This window comes from Schistocerca cancellata, chromosome 2, assembly GCF_023864275.1.
Source record: "Schistocerca cancellata isolate TAMUIC-IGC-003103 chromosome 2, iqSchCanc2.1, whole genome shotgun sequence".
Classification (NCBI taxonomy): Eukaryota; Metazoa; Arthropoda; class Insecta; order Orthoptera; family Acrididae; genus Schistocerca; species Schistocerca cancellata.
The window spans coordinates 892,653,233-892,677,082 of record NC_064627.1 but is presented as its reverse complement, the minus strand read 5'-3'; the positions used below and the strand labels follow the sequence as shown (position 1 = coordinate 892,677,082).

Genomic DNA, 23,850 nt, shown 5'->3' with positions numbered 1-23,850 from the left:
GTCGTTCATCACTTATGTTGAAAGAATTTTTATACTAGTATTTTAGTAATAATTTTCTTGTTTTGTAAGAATTACCTTTGTTAATGATTTCAGGTGCTCTCAGAGGTGATATGGAGCCCTGGCCAGTGATGGGAGTTGACCACCTGAGGAAAGAGCAGCTCTGATATGACTTGTGGATTCATGGCCAATCAGAAGGGGTGATGTCAGGGAGCTGTGTTCTCATCCCTGCAGGGCAGCTATGCTTCTATCACAGATTACGGGGGCCTATATTGGCCAGGTGAGTGCAGCACTGGAGTGCTGCACCACTTATCTTTCTGTTCTTGAGGAAAACCTTGCATTCCTATATGGTGGTCACCCATCCCAAGCACTAGTGTACTGAATCCAGGTGCAGATCATGCATTGGTTTAATCAAATTGAGGACTGGAGCTGGTGGTGTCTCATTTACAATGTAAGGGATCAGTTAACTAAAACTAAACTAAACTCCTGAACAGGCCATGAAGGCCCAAAGGCACCGACCAGCCGCCGTGTTCGCCCTCAGCCCACAGGCGTCACTGGATGCATATATGGAGGGGCATGTGGTCAGCACACTGCTCTCCAGGCCATATGTCAGTTTCCAAGACTGGAGCCACTACATCTCAGTCAAGTAGCTCCTCAGTTTGCCTCACAAAGGCTGAGTGCACCCCGATGGCCAGCAGCACTCAGCACACCAGAAAGGGATCAGTTAGTGTATTGCAAACCAATGCGATTCAGTTACACATGAAATTGAATGCCTTAAAATCAGGCAGGGGTCCAGGTAAGAGTGAGGAAGACAGTCGCTTGATATTAGAGAATATGGGAGCTTATTCTAGCATGGGAAGACAGAGCATGGACAGCTAGTCATGTCACTTCGCTAAAGTGCCGAACTCTCTTGTAAGTGTGCTGAAAGGGGTGGAATGCCTTGCCATCTTCAATGTGCAACAGTTAGTATGGTTTTTGTGGTTTTCTGTGTATTCAGAGAGGCAGGTTAATGTATTCAAGGATCCATAGAGTGTATTTTTTCAAATGTTATATCTGTTACATCAAGGCTCATTAGCCAACATGATTAATGTTGTCCTGGTGGACCACAGGAGTCTGCAGGAGTAGTGCACTATGATCCTGGAGGATACGTTGTCAACCAGAGTTAGGTGTGACTTAGTTAACCAGTACCTTCTTCATGTCCAATGGATGCGAGAGCCATTAACCAAATAGATATAGAAAGTACAAACAACAGCACTTTCTTTTGATGTTCAGCTGTCAGAATCTGAGATGGCAGCCACTACTCCGCAGGGTGTGAAGTCGGAGGGTCAGTTTTGTGTTTTATTTGCTGAGAGGCTGGCCACTTACAATAACCTAGACCATTTGGTGACTAGAATGGAGGGTGTGACACAAGTTGGTATGAAGCAGGGACATGAAGGCAGTTCCTTTCAGCTGAATGACAACACTAGTAATGGTGGCACCCCCAGTAATGCCAGTGGTACTAAGCCATGCTGCTATCACAGCGACGAGCTGGATCACCTTGCCCACTTTTGTCATGTCAGGCAGTAAAAACAGCCAAATAGCTGACTTCAAAAGAGGCAAAGATGGTTTCCAACTTGTGTTATACTGAATGCCTGTAACAGGGTCAGGAAAGTGACTGACAATCCACTACCCTTTGTGGGTGTTGCTATTAATCACAGGCCAGTAAGTGCATTATTAGACTCAGGGAGTCATATTTCTCCATTACTACTATTTGTAAATTTTCTGACTTACAGCCCATCACATGGACTTATAGGACCATTTCTCTGACAGTGTTGTTGCACGTTTTCTGTAGGATTGATGACTTTTCTTGGCCCTTGGAGGTATTAGTAGTGAAAGTTTTGAACAATGACTTGCTCTTATGATGTGATTTCTTGAAGAAGACTGGGTTGGTTTTCGATTATTCATGGGGGTTTTCTGTTTTAAGTTTTATTCATGTGTAAGGTTCCATTTGTGCTGGCACACTAATTTCTCAGGTGTTTATTTGGTACAAAGTGATCATGGTGGATTCAGTGGGCTCCTTGTCCAGGGACAAAAGTTGCCAGATGTTTTGTCAGATAGGTTAGGTGTAACAAACAAAATTGAATGTGATATCCAGCTGTCAGATAAGATGCCATTAGACAACCCCTCACAGGCTGTTCCCCCCTAAAATAAAGGCGTTGCATCTGGTAGCATAAACTTGCTGAGTGAAGGAGTTATGCAGTTCTAAATCTCCCTCTGCCTCTCCAATTTTGTCAGTGGCAATGGGCAAGGATGGAGGGTATATGGCAGTAGATGATTACCTAGCTTTGAATCATGAGGTGGTTCAGGCATCCATACCCCTTCCAGATTTACATCATTGCATCAGTGGGGCTCGTTATTTCACTGTGCTCGATTTGAACCAAGCTTATTACCAAATTCCCCTGGCAGAGGAATCCAAGGCAGCTACAGCATTTACAGTGGATGGCAACTTATACAAGTTTAATCAGGTGCCCTTCGGATTGTCAACGAGGACAGCTTATTTGTTTAGGCTCTTCGATTCTGTGCTGGGTGACATTAAGTTCCAATTCACGTACAATTATCTGGACCACGTGGTGGCCTGCAGTAGATATTTCCCTGAACATCTGGAACACCTTTGTCAGTACCAAAAATTTGTGCCTTTAAATCTGCTGCACTGGAAGGGGAAGCCTTTCAAATGGACCAAGAATCAGCAGGTAGCCTTTGATGTGTTGAAGACTTTGTTAAGTATTGCTCTGATTACAAATGGACGCTTCCAGCTCAAGTGTTGTGGTAGTATTGTTGCAGGAGAAGGGTGGGGAAAGCAGGCCAGTGGTGTACGCATCCTGTTCATTGACTCCTGCTGAATGTATATATTCAGTGTATGAACTCAAGGCCTGAACCATTCTGTTTGCCACTGAGCAATTCAAGTTTTATTTGGAGCATTCCAAATTTGTGCTTGAAACAGGTGACCAGTCCCTCACTTGGGTACTGACACACCGTAAAATTGGGTGCATTGCCTGCTGAGCATTGCAGATATCCACCTTCAAATTCTCCATCAGGCATAGAAGAGAATGGGAGAATATGGTGGTCAACACCCTCAGTTGAATGTTCAAGGAAGAGAATGAATGTCCTTCCCCCCGAGGACTCAGGGGAGGAGGGGGAGAGGTTGCTAGTGCAGTGCTTAATAGGATGTCAGGCTATGCCAACAGCAGGATTGGGATTTGGAGTTGGAGCTTATCAAGCACCATATGGGATCAGGTGAAGGCATCCCAGGGTACAAGTTAAAATGGGGGATTGTCTTTTTTGCACAAGGAAAGACGGACAGTTATTGTATAAAGACATAAGGAAAATGGTAGGTCAGTGTTGGTTGCCAAACCTAACTCTGATGAATGAAGGGGGTTCGCCCAATTCACCCATGCTGAGCATCCAATGGTGCTTCTGTTCATCGACTATGTAGGGCATAGCTGTGTTGTAAGTTGATGAGTTGCATCAGGATTTGAAAGGGGATAACTTTGCACGTGGTGAATTGAGGCTCTGGTAGACACCCTCTTGAAGTCAAAGTGGCAAGTAGTCAGGTTGTGGTGGCAGGAAGAAAGTGATTCGGTGTGCCCAGTCACTGAAATGTGTCATGGGGGCACATTGGCTGTTCACAGAGTTCTGAGGTCATGACTGTGCTGGTCTGTCAAGCAGACAAGGTGTGTTGGAAGAGAGCACATTAAAAATCAGGTTGGTGGGGCAACATGAAGCTGGGAGACGTCTGTGGGCATCATGTGGACTGTTGTGGCCTGAGGGACACATTCTGCTATGGGCCTACAGTTTCAAGGGCTACAGCACTTGACATTTTGATGGCAGAAGCAGTCTCCTGATGAGCCTTCATGAACGGCACTGGGTGAACAAGTTTTGGAATGATTCACTAGAATTCAACTGTAATGCAGTGTCTTTTCCAGTGCTGTTTTCATATCAAACAATTATGCCTGTGCATACCCAGCTATTTGTTTTCCTAGAGTGTGGTTGCTACCCTATTAATTTGCCGAGTGAACCTTTCTGCTGCCAAGCTGTCACTATTGCAACTGTAACCCGTTATCTCATTTTGGGTGAGCTCAGTGTCCCATGAGGAAAGTCTGGTGCATTTAGTAGTTGTTCTTTTAATGCCTTCTTCTGGATATATGTATTTGTTAATGTACTGTGTGACATATAAATTTAACAAGCGTTACTGATGGCCTTCATGCCTAGTTTTTGAATTTGACTACTTGACTTTAACTACCTTCATCTTGCTATATCTATTTATTAATGTATTTGGTGGTTTACAAATTTAATAAATGGAACTGATGGTCTTCATGCCTAGCTTTTGAGTTTCACTACTTGCTTGTGACCACTCATGAGTAACTACCAGTAGCCATTACTTGCCTTACACATGGGAAGTGCTCTTTGAGACTGTCCTTTAGCATACATACCGGTTCCCATTTCTTGCATTATCATTGTGAGAGATAGATCCCTTTACTTAACCTGCAAGGAACTGGAGTTGGCATACCACCATTGCATGATCATGTATAACTTTCCTCTTATTTTTGAAACTGTATTTTATGTTTGTTTAAGAAAAATGCTAATCTGACTTGCTCAGATGGGCTATTGTGAGGCACCCCACTTCTCGGTGGCGTCAGACCCTATGTTGTTTAGGAATGTTCACTTCCAAGTTTGTCAGGGAATTTAATGCCTGATTTTATGACATTTACTGTTCTTGTAATCTGATGTCTTATTCAATGTATTTATTTTGTGAAATTCCTGAGATTTCCATAAGTTTTCCATGTAAAATGTAATTTCCTGAGAATTCCATGTTTTCCAAGTATTCGAGAGGAATTGCCACCCTGCACACTAGACACTCTTTCTAAATATTGTTGAAATATCTAGATTCAGGGATTGAAAAGATCTCTTAGCCACTAGGCAAGTAGTAAGGTTCTTTGTAAAGCCGCATGACAAGTACTAATGTACTGTAAACAGCACTCATGTTCCTTCAAAAATATAACTGTAGTGAATTAACATTAAACTACAGTAGCATGTAAATGACAGCAGCTACATAGTATAACTGAGGAAGCAGGTAGCAACTTTCTTTGTAATTTACCCAATTAAATTTGGTTGTAATAAGCATGAATAATATTTAACAGTTTAGTGATAGTTTGGTTGCAGTATAGTATACACATTAAATTTCTATTATTTCCTTATTTTTTGTTTATGTGTATCTTGACTAATTCCAAATTTGTGAAGATTCCCATGATGGGCTCTGTGTAACATTATGAATGAATGAGAGTTGGTTGCTTCTTTATTGAGTGGTCTCACTGTTAGTAGGGTATCGCAATCTGCAAAAATTTTCTTGGGCTGCCTCTTTCACTTGTTATATACTGCATGACCAAAAAAGTGAAGCACTCAGAAGGAAGGAGGAAACAAAATGAAATTTCACAGGTTGAAAGGGCATGAAATGTTATTTCAGTGATTACAAAACTGAGTCTAATTTATAAAGAACTTGGCAGTACGGGCCCACTTATTAATATGGCTTTGCACCCCCTTTGGCCTGCTTGCACACATAAATTTGGTTGCGATGTGTCTCAAAAATCAATTGTATCCTCTCCTGAGACCATCTGGCCCATAGCAGTTGTAACTGGTTTTTGATATGATGGAGTTGAATCTAGCTGCTCCCACACATGTTCTATCGGCAACAGATCTGGTGATGTTACTGGCCATAGGACTATCTCAACATTATGCAGACAGTTCAAAGAGATATGTGCCTTTCATGGAACCACATTATTCTGTTAAATAAAGACACCACAGTAGTGTAGCATGAAAGGTAACATCTGAGGGTGCAGGCGTTAGATGTGTAGCAGTTAAGATGTGCTTGGTGTACAGCAAGGAGTTCCTCCCTTGTGGTGGTCTGACATGGTTAACCAGAATCTTGATGACAAGTATACCTGCCCTCACATTGCCATGTAACACAAGCAGTGAGAGATCTCTCACTTTTTATTAGTCAAACCCCCACATTGAATGATAGTTACTTTACATTGTTATAGGTCACTCATTTGTTTCATTGCAGCCATTAAAATGTAATTTTTCACAAACAATTTAAGTTTGGAAAGGTGGTTATGAATTAGAGCATATTCAGGCATAGGGCAAAATTAGTGAGTGGTACCATGATGGTTATCCACTACCAAGGCAGTGGGAATTCAATAAAGTTTCATCAAAACTTCATTTACAAATTTTTATTTGAAGCAACTCAATTTGAAATTACACCTTTCTACAACTACCAGATTTATGCACACAAGCATTACAATACAGTACTTAAAGTTCAATTAAAATATCATAACTTAGACTGCTCTTACACAAACCTACATTAATGTCACACTTTATAAAAATTTATATAAAAGTAAGTACATGTAATAATCATCAACATACTGTTTCATGTATTGCAAGTATGTGCTCAAAGTGTTGAAGTTTCTAAATGACTGGCACTGTTGAAATAAGAAGATATCATGTCCTACGTCGGTATTCAACGTAGTTGAAAGTGAAATGATTCACAAATGCTCCACAAATAAGCACTTAGCTACACAATGGATTATTTCAGTGCAAGGTGCAAGAATCAGAATCTCCATTGAGAAGTTATGATAGAAAGAAGTGTCAGCAGTAGTATCTACAGGACGAATATGAACAGAAACACGTAATAATACTATGTAAATATATTACTAAGAAACAACCATACAGCAGTTTCTTGCAGATTTGTCAGCTGACATATTAATAACTGATTTTCATAAGGACTTTCTTCCCAAGGTCACTTCACACTGAACATCACATAGTTGCTTTAGTCTACACTTAAAGGACTGTACAGCTATAAACATGTATTTCAGACATATTATATTCGTCTGAAGTATAAACTAAGATAATTATGTAGTATGTGTGGTGCAAGCAACATCATTTTAATGAATGGGTGAAAGGATGAGAGTAATAATGCAAGGAAGCAACAATGCCAGGAAAGAGACAGCAAGGTGGTTGCCATTGTTGCAGAGATCGTCGTGGCAACTATCACAAAATGTAATTTCAGCATTTGATGGTAGATTCATTTTTCCAGCAATGTCACAGGTCTTCATCAAAGATGTGTCTACTATGCAGCTTCGCACCACTATCTGCTTGCCAACATGTTCATTATCTGCAAACAGAAACTAGTTAGCATCATTTGAAAGTAGCTACCTTAATAAAGAAATCTGGAAGGGCAATAAAAATAATACACTGAAAACCATTGAACAGGTCCATTTAGTTGGAGTGTATCAATATGTTCACAAATAAGATAATTTTTCTCAGTGGAAACACTGCTACATGCTGGTCATTTATGTAGCCATATTTGTTTGTTACAATCATAATCTACAACAACATCTGATAAATGTAACCCAACAATGTACATACTGTCTATTCAGAAATTCATCTATATGTAGTAGAAAGAGTTATCCAGAAGAAATAATTTCTCTAATTTGTGAGAGTTTTGGTCAAATATTATCACTTATTTCATTCCTTCTGGTGCAACAATAATGTTAAATTAGGAAACAGTGGTGGCTGTTTCTATTCCTACTTTTATACTTCTGTATTGCTATTACTTTCAAATAGCACCTAATTTTCCACAACAAATTTCATAACTGTCAGCCTGTTATTAGTATACATATTAAAAAAAAACAGTTGCCTACATTAAGCTCAAGGATGGACACCAAGCATTATCCTTACAACCACATTTTTGTGCAATGAAGAGGTTCACTTTGTGTTTAATGCCCCCTCTTCTTATCCAGTCTGGTAAGTCTCCCCTGACCTGGGTTCTGGGTGACTTTTCTGAACTATATGCCTTTTTCTAAACCTCTCGAGTCTTTTTCCTTCACCCCTCTCCCTGCCCTTCAAACCTTCTGCCAGAAGAAGGAGCCACTGGTTCCGAAAGCTTGGAAAGTAAACCTTTTTTTATGTGTATTCTCCTGCCTCTGCTTGACGAGTATGTTTTTTTTTATCTATTCAATTACATTATACTGTCAAAGATATATAATATATTACTCCTAGTTTAAGTACTGATCAGTATTCATTTTCAGAAATTTGCCCTGTGCTGCATTGTTATTGATGATGATATTTTTTTTTGTCTTGAACACAGTTGCACAAACTGTGTTCTTTCTAAGTCAGTGACTGCAATAACAGCACAAAAATCACTATATTCAATGTATTTTTACTCTTTAATTTCTTTTTAAACAGTGTAAAGTCCATGGGGGAAAAGTTAATGCCTGTATATTGGTTGCTAACAAAGTTATATGAACACACTGTCATTTGTTTCATGAGCCCCTTGTCATTGTTCTTCTAGATGAAAATAAATCACAAATGTCTTTAATGGGTCAAAAGTAATTAGAAGTGAAAAAGTTTGGTGCCTCACACTGTACATAAGAAGAAAAGAAGTGCTCCCACAACTAAACCCTGTGAAAAGCCAGTAACAATGATGGAATAAACAAGAGAGTGTATATACCCACAGAAGACAGTCAAAGTAACTTAGAAAAGAGGAAAGTGCTTGCTGTCACTAACAAAGCGATAATACTGTCATGCAGCAGATCACTTTGTAAAGTGACAGGAGCAATGTGACTTCATTTGCTATCAAATGTAAATGGTTCAGATGATGAATTAACATTACAATACAGTACAAGTTCTATTACTTGTGTACATTTCTATGTGGCAGTTGAGTCTATGTCAGCTGGCCATGGTCCACACTACACTTTTGTTCAGTAAATAGGAATGTTTAAACAGAGAGTTTCATGTACATAGGTATCATAATCTACACCCAGTTTCTCACCTTCAACCTAAGTGTATACACTCACACACACACACACATATCCATCCGCATATACACAGTCTGTGTATATGCGGATGGATGTGTGTGTGTGTGTGTGTGTGTGCGAGTGTATACCTGTCCTTTTTTCCCCCTAAGGTAAGTCTTTCCGCTCCCGGGATTGGAATGACTCCTTACCCTCTCCCTTAAAACCCAAATCCTTTCGTCTTTCCCTATCCTTCCCTCTTTCCTGATGAGGCAACCATTGGTTGAATTTTGTGTGTATGTTTGTGTGTCTATCGACCTGCCAGCGCTTTTGTTTAGTAAGTCTCATCATCTTTCTTTTTAGATATATTTTTCCCACGTGGAATGTTTCCCTCTATTATATATATATATATATATATATACCTGAAAACAAAGATGATGTGACTTACCAAATGAAAGTGCTGGCAGGTCGACAGACACACAAACGAACACAAAAATACACACAAAATTCAAGCTTTCGCCACAAACTGTTGCCTCATCAGGAAAGAGGGAAGGAGAGGGAAAGACGAAAGGATGTGGGTTTTAAGGGAGAGGGTAAGGAGTCATTCCAGTCCCGGGAGCGGAAAGACTTACCTTAGGGGGAAAAAAGGACGAGTATCACTCGTACACACACACATATCCATCCACACATATACAGACACAGGCAGACATATGTGTGTATGTTTGTGTTCGTTTGTGTGTCGAAATATTAGCACATTTAAAATTTCTATTATTAGTTATGCAATCCTGCACTGTTTACTATGTTTGTTTCTGGGTTCGTTTATAAAATAATAATCAAAATTAATAATGTAAGAGAAAAATTGTGAACCCTTTGGAATATTATTTCCGCAGAGTGCAGAATTGTAAGCATGCCTCTGATGTTTTTTATTTTTGTCTGCATGATATACTAAAATATGAGAAAATAAATTCTGCAAATACAATCTTCAAATTTATTTAGTTCAATCCAACCATGAGAACCCAAAATGTGAGATTTTCAGCTTCAAGAATCAGACCCGTAAACGAGAAGAACTGGAGCCAACTCAACATGACAAAAATTGTTGGATTTAAGGTCCGCTAGTTATGCAAAACACCATTTTTCCAAGTTCCCAAACATGTTTCAAGAGCAAAGTGCTTTTATGACCTTATTTTGTGAAAATACATGTTATGTTTATGTGTGCTTCACAACACCTCACCGTGATGCTGAGAATAAAAGGGCTTGCCATACAAAAACATAAGTGAAAATGAATACAGGTGTGAAATATTGCGACAAACTACATTACGTTTAGAACATAAAATAATAACCTAACTCCCAACAAAATTTCTCATCAACATCATTTGGTTGCAGATGACAAGCTACCTGTAATAAATAATACACAAGTGGTCGTAAAAAACCATGCAAACTGAGTGTAAAGGTACTAACAAAAAGAAACAAATTATTGTTTGAACTAAATATCAACATAATTTTATAATCATTTAGTAAAAATGTTCACATTACAGATTAAATAAAACAGAAACCCACTAATGATGGCACAGAGGTGCTGAAATACGTTTGGGAACTTGGAAAAACGGTGTTTTGCATAACCGGCGGACCTTACATCCAACAGTTTTAAATGCAAACATGGTAAACACAAGGAGCTGCAAATCCATATGATGAATATCAACAAGACAAGCTAAGTAAACTAAATAGTTAATTGTACTCTTCACTCCTCGCAAATCTTCATAAAAGACATTGCGTAATATGGACTATGGATAGAAGTAGAAAGGTGGGGGTAGGTTACAGGAGACATAATTTATAGGAAGCCTACTCACACTGATTTGTATCTATAGCCCAATAATTGTTACCATCCAGTTCAGCATGAAGGGGTACTTCATACCTTCGTTCACAGACCCTGAGAATTTGTCAACTGAGTTAGCCCAACCTGAGGCCACCTTTCATCAAAATGGTTATATTGAAAGACAGATCAGACATGCATTGCACTGTCAACCAATCATGCCTGTGTGAATGATGATAATATAGCCATTTTGCTTGATGCAGAATGCATCTCCAACAAGATTGGTCATATTTTGTGGAAATATGATATGAAATGTGTTTCGATCACCATCTAAGATTAGGATCCTTTTACTAAAGGTAAAGGATGATATTGGTTTAAGTAAGGTAGTTGTCTACTGCATTCCTTGCATTTGTGGTATGTCACCTATTGATCAGACTACCAGGATTGCAGAGGACAGGTGTATTGAGCAGATACACATGCTTACAACAACCGAGAAAATCTGCTATTGCAGAGCATTGTCTTGCACTGGTCATCACTGTCAAAATATCAGCAGTTGTCAACAATGTTTCCTGGCTGCATTCCCATAAGTTCTTTAAACAATATATTAATTATGTATCTTAATTTTTTGAATAGTGATAATTAAAACCTTATAATGACCCCTTGTGTCTACTCAGTCTATGATTTGTTAGATGAATATTGTCAGTAGTACACATGTGGTGATCTTACACACCATCATTTCTTTCAAACAGATGGAGCTTCTTATTCACAAATGACATGGTCATTACGCAAGGAGCAGACAAAATCCAAATTCTTTGGAAATTGGCTGAGTGTTTGCATGTGGCAGACTTTATCACTATTTGTTTTTTCATAAGAAATATTTTTGCGTGTTGATCCCTTAAAGGAATAACCTATGAAATGACAGAGTTTACGAGAGTACAGCAAACATTTCTTGTGACAGTCAAGTCACACCATAGACTAAGCACTGTAAAAGCATGGCTCAATTTACTTAGCAGTTTATCTCTGTTAATATTCCAGCAAAATGTGTTGTCTACCCACAGCACAAGAAATTTAGTCTTTGTTCAATAGCTTTATTTTCAATGACTATAAGTTCTTCTTCAACAGACAGACAGAAGATAATATGAAGAGTTCAATCCATATCTAGCAAGAGGTTGTGATCAGAGTGCCAGTACAAGAGATTTTGCTGTCAACTACATGAACTCTCATCTGCTGTGGAGAAATATTCTGAGCACAGAATACAGGAACATTTAACGTTAAGTTTTCTGGGAGAATGTGAGGAATAGGCTCAGGGTTGGTTCTTTAGGAACTTGTGAGTTGACTGGTATTACATTTGCCTGACATGTTCTTCCATCACGTGTTATTTTTACTAGCTGCTCTCTGTTTGATATCTATGACTGTAAAAACTCTTTGCGTACACCACAGGAATCTTGTTTGATAAGTATAGAGAGTGGTTGGATAGATCAAACGTTCTTGTGAAGTCCATAAAAAGTCTAGAACCACAGTGTTTTTCACTAAATGGGTATAATATCTGGTCAATAAATAAAAAGAGAGCTTACATTAGTGGATTTACTTCAATGATCTGATAGTAAGGAGTTACTTTCAGGAAAGCTCATTATTAATGCATACATAATATTTTCTATTATTTTGGATACGGTTGAGAGGATGAAGACTGGTTGATAGTTACCTTCTACTTGTCTGCCTTTTTGTGTCATAGAATAATCTTAGAGGCTTTGAATGGCTGAAGGAAAATGACACTGGTCATGGAGTTGGTGATTAACTTGCACTGGCTGTTTGGACTATTTAAGATTTAAGTGGTCAATTTTGTTGCTTCTGCTGCATTCTATGCCCTCTTTAAGAGTATTATACAGCCACTCCACTGTGCTATCAGACCTGCAAAAAGTTCTAGCAGTTGTACAACTGGTGAACATGTTTACATTTTTGAGCCAGTGGTCTGAGGAACAAGTAGCATCAGTCTTCAAACTGATGTCTGACAAGTAGACTCCAACCTCTAAATCTATATTACTTATTAACTGGGTACTATAAAAGATAATTAAGGCTGACTTTTTCTGGAAAGATTACTTGAGTTTGCTGGATTTCTACTGTTTTATTTGTGACAGGTCTGTGCCTTCACTTTCATTTGTCATTCTGAGCACACCCCCCATTTCAAATGGGCCAATTATGAGGTTAAAACTATTTTGAACATTTTAAAGGAAATGTTACATTGCTGTCATGATAAGTTAAAACCATCTCTGAACTTTAAAAATTAATACTTCGTACATGAACCATGGCCCTTGCTGTTGGTGGGGAGGCTTCCATGCCTCAGCGATACAGATAGCCGTACGATAGGTGCAACCACAATGGGAGGGGGGTAACTGTTGAGAGGCCAGACAAACATGTGGTTCCTGAAGAAGGGCAGCAGATAGTGGGAATTAGTGTAGTTCAATGGCAGGAGGAAAAAGACTTCTGGATAGGTGAATAGAGGGTTATAAGTACAAAATCAAATAGCGGTAATGCAGGAGTAGGTTTAATAATGAATTAAAAAATGGGAGCGACTATAAACAGCATAGCCAAGATAGACACAAAGTCCACGCCTACCACAGTAGAACAAGTTTATTTGCCAACTAGCTCCACAGACAATGAAGAGATTGAAGAAATGTATGGTGAGATAAAAGAAATTATTCAGATAGTGAAGGGAGACAAAAATTTAATAGTCATAGAGGACTGGAATTCAATAGTAGGAAAAGGAAGAGAAGGGAAAGTAGTGGGTGAATGTGGAATGGGGGTAAGGAATGAAAGAGGAACCCACCTGGTAGAATTTTGCATAGAGCATTACTTAATTGTAGCTAATACTTGGTTTAAGAATCACGAAAGAAGGTTGTATACATGGAAGAGGCCTGGAGACACTGAAAGGTTTCAGATATATTATACAATGGTAAGACAGAGATTTAGGAACCAGGTTTTCAATTGTAGGACATTTCCAGGGGCAGATGTGGATTCTGACCACAGTCTATTGGTTATGAACTGTAGATTAAAACAGAAGAAACTGCAAAAAGGTGGGAATTTAAGGAGCTGGGACCTGGCTAAACTGAAAGAACCAGAGGTTGTAGAGTTTCAGAGAGAGCATTAGGGAATGATTGACAAGAACAGGGTAAAGAAATACAGAAGAAGAAGAAGAATGGATAGCTTTGAGAGATGAAATAGTGAAGGCAGCAGAGGATAAAGTACATAAAAAGATGAGGGCTTGTAGAAATAAAAGGGTAACAGAAGTAATACTGAATTTAACTGATGAAGGGAGAAAATATAAAAATGCAGTAAATGAAGCAGGCAAAAAGGAATACAAACATCTCAAAAATGAGATCAACAGGAAGTGTAAAATGGCTCAGCAGGGATGGGTAGAGGACAAAAATGTAAGGATGTAAAGGCATATATCACTAGGGGGTAAGATAGATACTGCCTACAGGAAAATTAAAGAGTCCTTTGGAGAAAAGAGAACCACTTGTATGAATATCAAGAGCTCAGATGGAAAACCATTTCTAAGCAGACACAGGAAAGCAGGAAGGTGGAAGTAGTGTACAGAGGGCCTGTACAAGGGTTATGTTCTTGAGGGCAATATTATGGAAATGAAAGAGGGCGTAGGTGAAGATGAAATGGGAGATATGATACTGCATGAAGAATTTGACAGAGCACTGGAAGTCGAAACAAGGCACCGGGAGTAGACAATATTCCATTAGAACTACTACTAGCCTTGGGAGAGCCAGCCCTGACAAAACTCTACCATCTACCTCAGGCTTCAAGAAGAATATAATAATTCCAATCCCAAAGAAAGCAGGTGTTCACAGATGTGAAAATTACCGAACTATCAGTTTAATAAGTCACAGCTGCAAAATACTAACTCGAATTCTTTACAGACGAATGGAAAAACTGGTAGGAGCCAACCTTGGGGAAGATAAGTTTGGATTCTGTACAAATGTTGGAACACATGAGGCGATACTGACCTTACGTCTTATCTTAGAAGAAAGGTTCTGGAAAGGCAAACCTACGTTCCTAGCATTTGTAGACTTAGAGAAAGCTTTTGACAATGTTGAATGGAATACTCTCATTCAAATTCTGAAGGTGGCGAGTGTCAAATACAGGGAGCCAAAGGATATTTACAATTTGTACAGAAACCAGGTGGCAGTTATAAGAGTCGAGGGGCATGAAAGGGAAGCAGTGGTTGGGAAGGGATCAAGAGACAGGGTTATAGCTTATCCCCAATGTTATTCAATCTATACACTGAGCAAGCAGTAAAGGAAACGAAAGAAAAATTTGGAGTAGGAATCAAATTCCATGGAGAAGATAAAAACTTTGGGGTTTGCTGACGACATTGTAATTCTGTCAGAGACAGCAAAAGACCTGGAAGAGCAGTTGAACGGAAAGGACAGTGCCTTGAAAGGAGGCTATAAGATGAACATCAACAAAAGCAAAATGAGGATAATGGAATGTAGTCTAATTAAATCAGTTGATGCTGTGGAAATTAAATTAGGAAATGAGACACTTAAAGTAGTAAAGGAGTTTTGCTATTTAGGGAGCAAAATAATTGATGATGGTTGAAGTAGAGAGGATATAAATTGTAGACTGGCAATGGCAAGGAAAGCGTTTCTGAAGAAGAGGAATTTGTTAACATTGAATATGGATTTAAGTGTCAGGAAGTTTTTTCTCAAAGTATTTGTATGGAGTCTAGCCATGTATGGATTTGAAACATGGGCAGTAAATAGTTTATAAATGTGGTGCTACAGAAGAATGCTGAAGATTTAGATCATGTAAGTAATGAGGAGGTACTGAAGGAGAAGAGGAATTTGTGGCACAACTTGTATAGAAGAAGGGATCGGTTGGTAGGACATGTTCTGAGGCATCAAGGGATCACCAATTTAGTACTAAAGGGAAGCGTGGAGGGTAAAAATCGTAGAGGGAGACGAAGAGATGAGTACACTAAGCTGATTCAGAAGGATGTAAGGTAGTTGCTTGGAAATGAAGAAGCTTTCACACGATTGTGTAGCATGGAGAGCTGCATCAAACCAGTGTCTGGACTGAAGACCACAACAGCAACAATGATACCAGAGTTAAATGAATATAAAATTTAGCATAATATAAGACATCTTTACTTATATGCTTTTATTATTCATTTTAGATATGGCAGTTACCAACTGAAAATTAAATGCAAAACACACAATTTCCATTACTGAAAATTTCAACATATATAATGACTAGATAATTTGATGCCTCGCTTATTGAGATTTACAAAGCTGATGGCAATCATGTTTTTGTTAATGTATCTTTGTGACTGTGAATCTCACATCTGACACATAAGGATCAGTGTGTGGTCATCTCCAAGATTCCATTTCTCAACTGGTCAACTTCATGAGTTGGGTGCAATAGATCGATAAAACAAAATGAAAAAACGGCTGCAGACTATCATTACTACTGAGTTTGAACAAGAAATTATGCTTTATTGTAAAACTGAGATTAACATTTACCACGGTACACTAAATCAAATGTTATGGCAATAGTGTAAATGTGATAGTCTAGTGACAAACTTTCAGAGGCAGTACTATGGAACAAAACAAGAAAAGATGTCAGATAAACATGGGATCTAAAATGTGTAGCTTAGGAGCACTTATTCATCTCTGCTACTGTGAGACACATATCTTCTTTGCTTTCCATATCTTGAGAGATGGTAGCATGAACCAAAACAAGAAAATAATGTTGAGTGAAAGTGGGCTCCAAAGTGCACACCTTAAGAGCTACAAGTACTTGTTCATCTTCAATGCTGTGAAACACTTTACTTCTAGCCACCAAATGCTCATAGCTCTTAAGAGATGCATTTGAGAGCCAATGTTTACTGTCCTTTTTTTCTTGTTTTGGCCCATGCTACCACCTCTGACAGGTTGTTGATGGAGTTCTGGTTCACCCTGTGTATACATTGTGCAATGTTCACAAGTTTCTCTTTCGCACACAAAAAATAGTGTATATGAAGTGAACAGAGCAAACCTAAATTATAACTACTGAAATAACATGAATATGAAAAAAGTACCTTGAACAACGGCCTTTAAACAGGCAGGTTTCATTTCAAGCAGGCCCCCTGTAATCTTGCTAAAGTCAGGTAAATCATCACAGTTCTCAGTCTCCTGTGGCTTGGTCTCACATTTTGGATCACTGTCAGAGGTGCACTTGTAACATCGTAGTCCATCTCCTGAAAAACAAAAACAGGATGCTTTAATAGTGTCAGTGCTGTGCTCTTCAATCACTAATGTCATACAGCTTTAAATCAATTCATGAAAGAGCAAAAGCAAGCCAAGTGTTTCAGCTAATGATGCACATTACCTATTATGTGAACTATCATTTGACAGTAATAGTACCATCTTAGTGATGAATGTTATGAATTGAAGTTTATGTCAAACTTACTTCACATAAATGAAATGGTTTAGTAACAAAGTGTTTTGCTACAGACCTTGTTTCTTTAGATGGTGAAAAAAATATATTTTGGTGTTGGAAATGCACACTTTATTATTATGAAATATAAGTTTCTTACTATTGCTGACTGTTAGCATACTGATACTAGAAAATTAACTTCTCTCCTAGACCTAGCTTGTGTGAAAAATGTTCTGTATAGCTGCCAGATCCTTCCTTATGAGAGTTCAGTTCAGTGGAACACATCAGCCTCCAGTATGGTAAAACAAGAATACGTTTTAGACCAAAGGGGTCTCATCAAATTTACTTAGACAGTTTTATTATTATTATTCCTTTTGTGTGGAAATTTTAATGTTCAAAATGTGCTATTGGGCTCAGTAACTATCTGCACCAGGATTACAGCTACTAAGAAACTCTTAATGTCACCAAATTTTGAATGTTTGTTGAACATTGGACAGAGCACACACTCCAGCTCTGCAACAGAATCATCCACTGCTACAGATCTCTCAATACACTCTCCAACCCATGTAAATGCTGCTCAATAGAAAGTAATTGATGACTTACATGCTAGTGACCAGTTCCCAATCTGAACAGATCTGCCAAACAGATCAGTGGTTAAAAGACACCTGCCACAATGAGTGCTTTGTAAAGGCAAACTGGACCTGATACAGCCAACTTCCTGTGTTTGAACCTCGTGTTGATGTCAAGGACTGGGTGGATCATATCACTTGAGTCTGGAATGTTCTGTAATTTCATATTCTTTTTCTTCACTCCTATGTACATGAGAAGTACAAATGTTCTTGAAATATGTTGTCATGTTGATATATTTCATTTTATCGTTGCATATTTCGATATCATTGCTTGTTTTTTTGACATATTTTAACTTAATGCTGCATAAAATCACTCACTATTGCTTTTTTAATCCTTTTCTATACATCACCACACCCTCAGTACGCCACTCCATTGGAAACATATCCAAATTCAACATATCGTAAAAGTAGAAGACAGGAAATAAATTATCTCTAAAAATGACTTAATAGTGGAATAAAATGTGATTAATTGCACGTTGATGTTGATTTTAAAGCATACACTTCTACTCAATTTTCTAAGATTCAGAATTTTATTTCTCAAAAGTGACTTTTTATTTATCCAGAATTAGGAAGTGCATGCACTAAAAAAAGTTTGTCACATAGTGCTTCTTAAGAGTTTACAATTCATGGTGTCTCTTGTTGGATCAAAATTTGTGAGTTGAGAACCTGATTGGTGCTCTACTTAGTCCTAACTAAAGCGATATATAAAACAATACATAAAATCCAGCCATCCACATTTAAGTTTTCTATGAGTTCCCTAAATTGTTACAGACAAATTTTGGGATGGTTCCACTGAAAAGAACAAGCCAGTTTCCTTCCCCAACATTTCTTAATCTGTGCTTGTGCTCCATTGCTAATGATGTTGCTGTTGACAGGACGTTAAAAATCTTCTGTATTTTACCTATTTTCATTACAAAGGCATGTACATATTTTGTGTGTTGCAATTACATCAAAATCCAGGCTCTACTTATCGTGAACACAATCCTCCACTCCCTTGCAGAATTCATTCCACAGTCTTCATGCCAATTACAAAAGCAGCCTGTCCCACAGCAGAGCGACGAGTGCTGCTTTGGAACCAGGAATGGTGGGGAAGGTGGCTCTGTGTAACTTCAAGACCCAGCTCACTGCCGAGCACTTCGCAGTCTTTTGGTGTAGTAAGTGCTTGAAGTCGAATTATTAGGATGGTAATGAAGGTTCGTAGCAATAATTCCTGGATCTTAAAACAGTCCCAAGAGTTTGATTGCACAAAACGCAATCACAGGGATATCTGGGAGAAGTATGAGGTGCTCAGAGATTGCTATAATGCTACATAGGAGTGTCCAGACCAACCCACAAGACGTAGCCGTTACAATGGTGGAACACTTCATCAATCACGATCTAGCTTTATGGAACCATAAAATTGTTGCTGGGAGGAGTGGATGGGACTTCAGATTCAACAATGGCGTAGCACTGTGGTCACAATAGGGCCGTTACAGCATATTGTGGCACCTCACTCACAGGGAGAAGCAAAGGAATGCTTCTCACCCTTTTTAACTTTATCTGGACGTCATAACAGTTCCCCAACTCATGGAGGAGAGCCTTTCTAACCCCCTGTCAAAAACCTGGAAGGATCATATGTGCTCAAGTAGTTATCATAGCGTTCTCCTCGCCAGCTGTGTAGGAAAGACCCTGTAGTGGATGAATAACACTTCTTGTCTCCATCTTCACAATGTAATTTTAAGAAGTACCGTATCACCATTGATAACCTGGTCCTATTGGAAGCGGCTTTCCTATGCAGGAAGATCTAACATATATATTAGAACAAATAAGCCCTTGGTCACAAATATTAAGTCAAAATTGACCAGGTTTCGACGCTACTATGAGCGTCATCTTCAGAATTAGACTAACTGTTATAAAACATATTATGTATATAATACATTTAAAAAATTAAAGTTTGTACAGCTTAGATCTTTTTTAATATGTGACTTGTAAGTACTGCATCTTTTTCCAGTCAGTACAGACTTTAATTTTATTAATGTATTATGTAGTTAATTTGTTTTAGAACAGTTAGTCTAATTCTGAAGACGACGCTCATAGTAGCGTCGAAACCTGGTCAATTTTGATTTAATATTTGTGACCGAGGGCTTATTTGCTCTAATATAATTCTGACACGGTCACTGAACCTTAGCAGCTATGTTCAAAGATTTATCTAACAGATACATTTTTTGACAGAGAAGGGCTTTTAAATACTAAGTCGTCGACATCCGATTATGTTGACTGTAAGTAGTGCTGTTCAGTGTTCAATATTTGTGGGTGATTTATCCATCTCTTTTTGTCTCCTCCAGCCTTTTGGCAACCTACCAGTCTCAGCTGATGATTAGGATACTGGGAAACAGAGATGGAGAAAGATTGTTATTTTCCTGCTGTAAGTCTGTGAGTGTCTTTTTAACCATTCGCTTACTGCTTTTAACATTACAGAACAGAAAATGAGGGACACCTCTTAACTTCAAAGAAATAGTGATGTTTCTAGGCGTTACATTTGATTTTAAACGCCGGCCGGGGTGGCCGAGCGGTTCTAGGCGCTACAGTCTGGAACCGCGTGACCGCTACGGTCGCAGGTTCGAATCCTGCCTCGGGCATGGATGTGTGTGATGTCCTTAGGTTAGTTAGGTTTAAGTAGTTCTAAGTTCTAGGGGACTGATGACCTCAGAAATTAAGTCCCGTAGTGCACAGAGCCATTAGCACAAACATTAATATTAGCATAATAATGTATCAACATAAAGCCCTGTAAATTACGTAGACATCGATTTACTAAGGAAGGTAGACTATACGAATTCAAAGACTGTGGTAGACATGTGGCTTATGATAAGGTTATTGTAAGTGAGTAAGAGCCTACCAATAGAGTACAAGTCTATACGAGTATATACACTCCTGGAAATGGAAAAAAGAACACATTGACACCGGTGTGTCAGACCCACCATACTTGCTCCGGACACTGCGAGAGGGCTGTACAAGCAATGATCACACGCACGGCACAGCGGACACACCAGGAACCGCGGTGTTGGCCGTCGAATGGCGCTAGCTGCGCAGCATTTGTGCACCGCCGCCGTCAGTCTCAGCCAGTTTGCCGTGGCATACGGAGCTCCATCGCAGTCTTTAACACTGGTAGCATGCCGCGACAGCGTGCACGTGAACCGTATGTGCAGTTGACGGACTTTGAGCGAGGGCGTATAGTGGGCATGCGGGAGGCCGGGTGGACGTACCGCCGAATTGCTCAACACGTGGGGCGTGAGGTCTCCACAGTACATCGATGTTGTCGCCAGTGGTCGGCGGAAGGTGCACGTGCCCGTCGACCTGGGACCGGACCGCAGCGACGCACGGATGCACGCCAAGACCGTAGGATCCTACGCAGTGCCGTAGGGGACCGCACCGCCACTTCCCAGCAAATTAGGGACACTGTTGCTCCTGGGGTATCGGCGAGGACCATTCGCAACCGTCTCCATGAAGCTGGGCTACGGTCCCGCACACCGTTAGGCCGTCTTCCGCTCACGCCCCAACATCGTGCAGCCCGCCTCCAGTGGTGTCGCGACAGGCGTGAATGGAGGGACGAATGGAGACGTGTCGTCTTAAGCGATGAGAGTCGCTTCTGCCTTGGTGCCAATGATGGTCGTATGCGTGTTTGGCGCCGTGCAGGTGAGCGCCACAATCAGGACTACATACGACCGAGGCACACAGGGCCAACACCCGGCATCATGGTGTGGGGAGCGATCTCCTACACTGGCCGTACACCACTGGTGATCGTCGAGGGGACACTGAATAGTGCACGGTACATCCAAACCGTCATCGAACCCATCGTTCTACCATTCCTAGACCGGCAAGGGAACTTGCTGTTCCAACAGGACAATGCACGTCTGCATGTATCCCGTGCCACCCAACGTGCTCTAGAAGGTGTACGTCAACTACCCTGGCCAGCAAGATCTCCGGATCTGTCCCCCATTGAGCATGTTTGGGACTGGATGAAGCGTCGTCTCACGCGGTCTGCACGTCCAGCACGAACGCTGGTCCAACTGAGGCGCCAGGTGGAAACGGCATGGCAAGCCGTTCCACAGGACTACATCCAGCATCTCTACGATCGTCTCCATGGGAGAATAGCAGCCTGCATTGCTGCGAAAGGTGGATATACACTGTACTAGTGCCGACATTGTGCATACTCTGTTGCCTGTGTCTATGTGCCTGTGGTTCTGTCAGTGTGATCATGTGATGTATCTGCCCCCAGGAATGTGTCAATAAAGTTTCCCCTTCCTGGGACAATGAATTCACGGTGTTCTTATTTCAATTTCCAGGTGTGTAGTTCCGAGGCAATACCCTCCGGTGTCTGTGATAGAGCTTAAATCCCATAGTGCTCACAGCCATCTGAACCATTTCTCTTGATTTTAAACTTGCCTGGTTTTCACACATTACGAAACTGAAAACATGATCCCTAAAAGCACTGAATATTTAAAAATGCATATGGCACAGTTTATGGGGAGCAGACCAAATCTGTATGATCCAGTTTTGCAGAGCCTTCATGTGATCATGTGTTGTTTATGGATGAGTGGTTCAGCAAGCTCAGTCTCTTTAAAAATGTTGGACGTGGTGCACCTTGAGGGAATATGGCTGACCTTTAGGACCAGTTCTGTTCTGGGACTCTCTGCTGAGTCTGGTGACCTGCCACTTAACACCAAGGGACGACTCCTTATGAAACTTATAAAACAATATCAGCGCCAAAGACACTTGCATACCGTACCACTGCTCACTCCTGCACCTCGAAACAATTTTTCAGCAGGACTGCAAACAACAAGACCCTTTTCACTTCTGCACGAAGAAGTGCGCTGTGGTGATATGTGCCTCATTTTAAAGTTTTACGCCAAGGATGAAAGAAGTCTCCATTCTAGCTTATTAAGGTGACCCAGAATTATTTTAGAATTGCCAAATTTTAAGAGATAATGCATGACAGAATTTACTTTTACGTCTTCATTCTACAACATTTTAGAGAGGATCAGGCACTCATGTCAGCAAGTTTGAAACCTACAATATTCTGAAGATACATTAATAACCTGGTCTCATGACTTGTACAGTCTCTGAGAATTATTTCAACATCTTACCTTCATATGTCATAACATAATGCTATACAGAGGTGGAAAGATGGCTGTTTGTCATTGTTGGGTGCCATAAGCCCAGTCATACAGTCATGTATTTAGCTGCCACCACCCAGCAGCCACAATACGCATCCTCCAGATTTGGTCTGAGAGAGGCCACACCGTCTAGGGATGTATATAAGACAGAAGGATAAGGATGAAACTCTGAATACGTTACTAACCATATATTCGGAACGTATACGTGAAAATGCGTAGAAGACTGAGTGAAAATGCTCTTTCATCCTCCACCAAAGACTTTGATGCTTCTGGAATATGTTAAAGACAGTGATGCATGAGGTTTGGGGGGGGGGGGGGGGGAGTACAGGTTTCTGTGCAAGTGTGGCAATATAGGACAAAAGATATGCACCGTTCAGGAGTGCATTGTGGAGCACAACTTGCATACACATCTCCACCAAGCCACAGTGACAGTCATGACCCTCCCTGGTGCAAAAGTTGTTACTGTTTGCCAGCTGGAGCAACACTAGCGCTCCAAGCGATGATAAAGCATACACATACGTCGTTCGTAAGGATAATATTTAACGTAACAGTTGTTACATGTTTGCCTTCCATGCGTTTGTAAGTTACCAAGAGACATGAATTATCGTGAAATACATGTAAAAACAACCGAATCACACTGATTCAATGACATAAGCTACAACTCATTCATGAAGAAATTCTTTCGAATGTCTATATTTGCAGCTCATTCCGTTGAACGGTGGGTGCTCGGAGCAAAGTCTTCTGCAACTACACCGCATGCACACAAGTAACAGCAGGGTACTGACAGGACCGTTCACACCTCGCCGTCATGTCACATCAAAACATTCCACAGTGCATTTCAAATGGCGGCATTCACACAGGCCGTCAACGGCACTTCACATCCTGGTCCCTCAGGAAGAAAGATTTAACGGTGTCGTCGTCTGTCAACATTGGAAGTTAACTTATTTTCGCAGCGCTCACTAATGTTGTAGCAGTTGATTTTGTGCTTTTGTTTCTTCTTAATCTTTATT

At 40.0% G+C, this 23,850-nt stretch overlaps 1 protein-coding gene across 1 annotated transcript in view; it reads right to left on the bottom strand.

Annotated features, from left to right (window-relative positions):
* Positions 1-6,245: 6,245 nt before the first annotated feature.
* The window catches only part of LOC126162837 (uncharacterized), a 251,248-nt gene continuing 233,643 nt past the window's right edge, over positions 6,246-23,850 (bottom strand). The window contains exons 2-3 of the mRNA XM_049919598.1: positions 16,721-16,879; positions 6,246-7,201 (exon numbers count right to left, since the gene is read on the bottom strand). Of these exons, the coding sequence (XP_049775555.1) occupies positions 6,972-7,201; positions 16,721-16,879 (389 nt within the window). The 3' untranslated portion in view covers positions 6,246-6,971. The remainder of the gene's footprint in view (positions 7,202-16,720; positions 16,880-23,850) is intronic.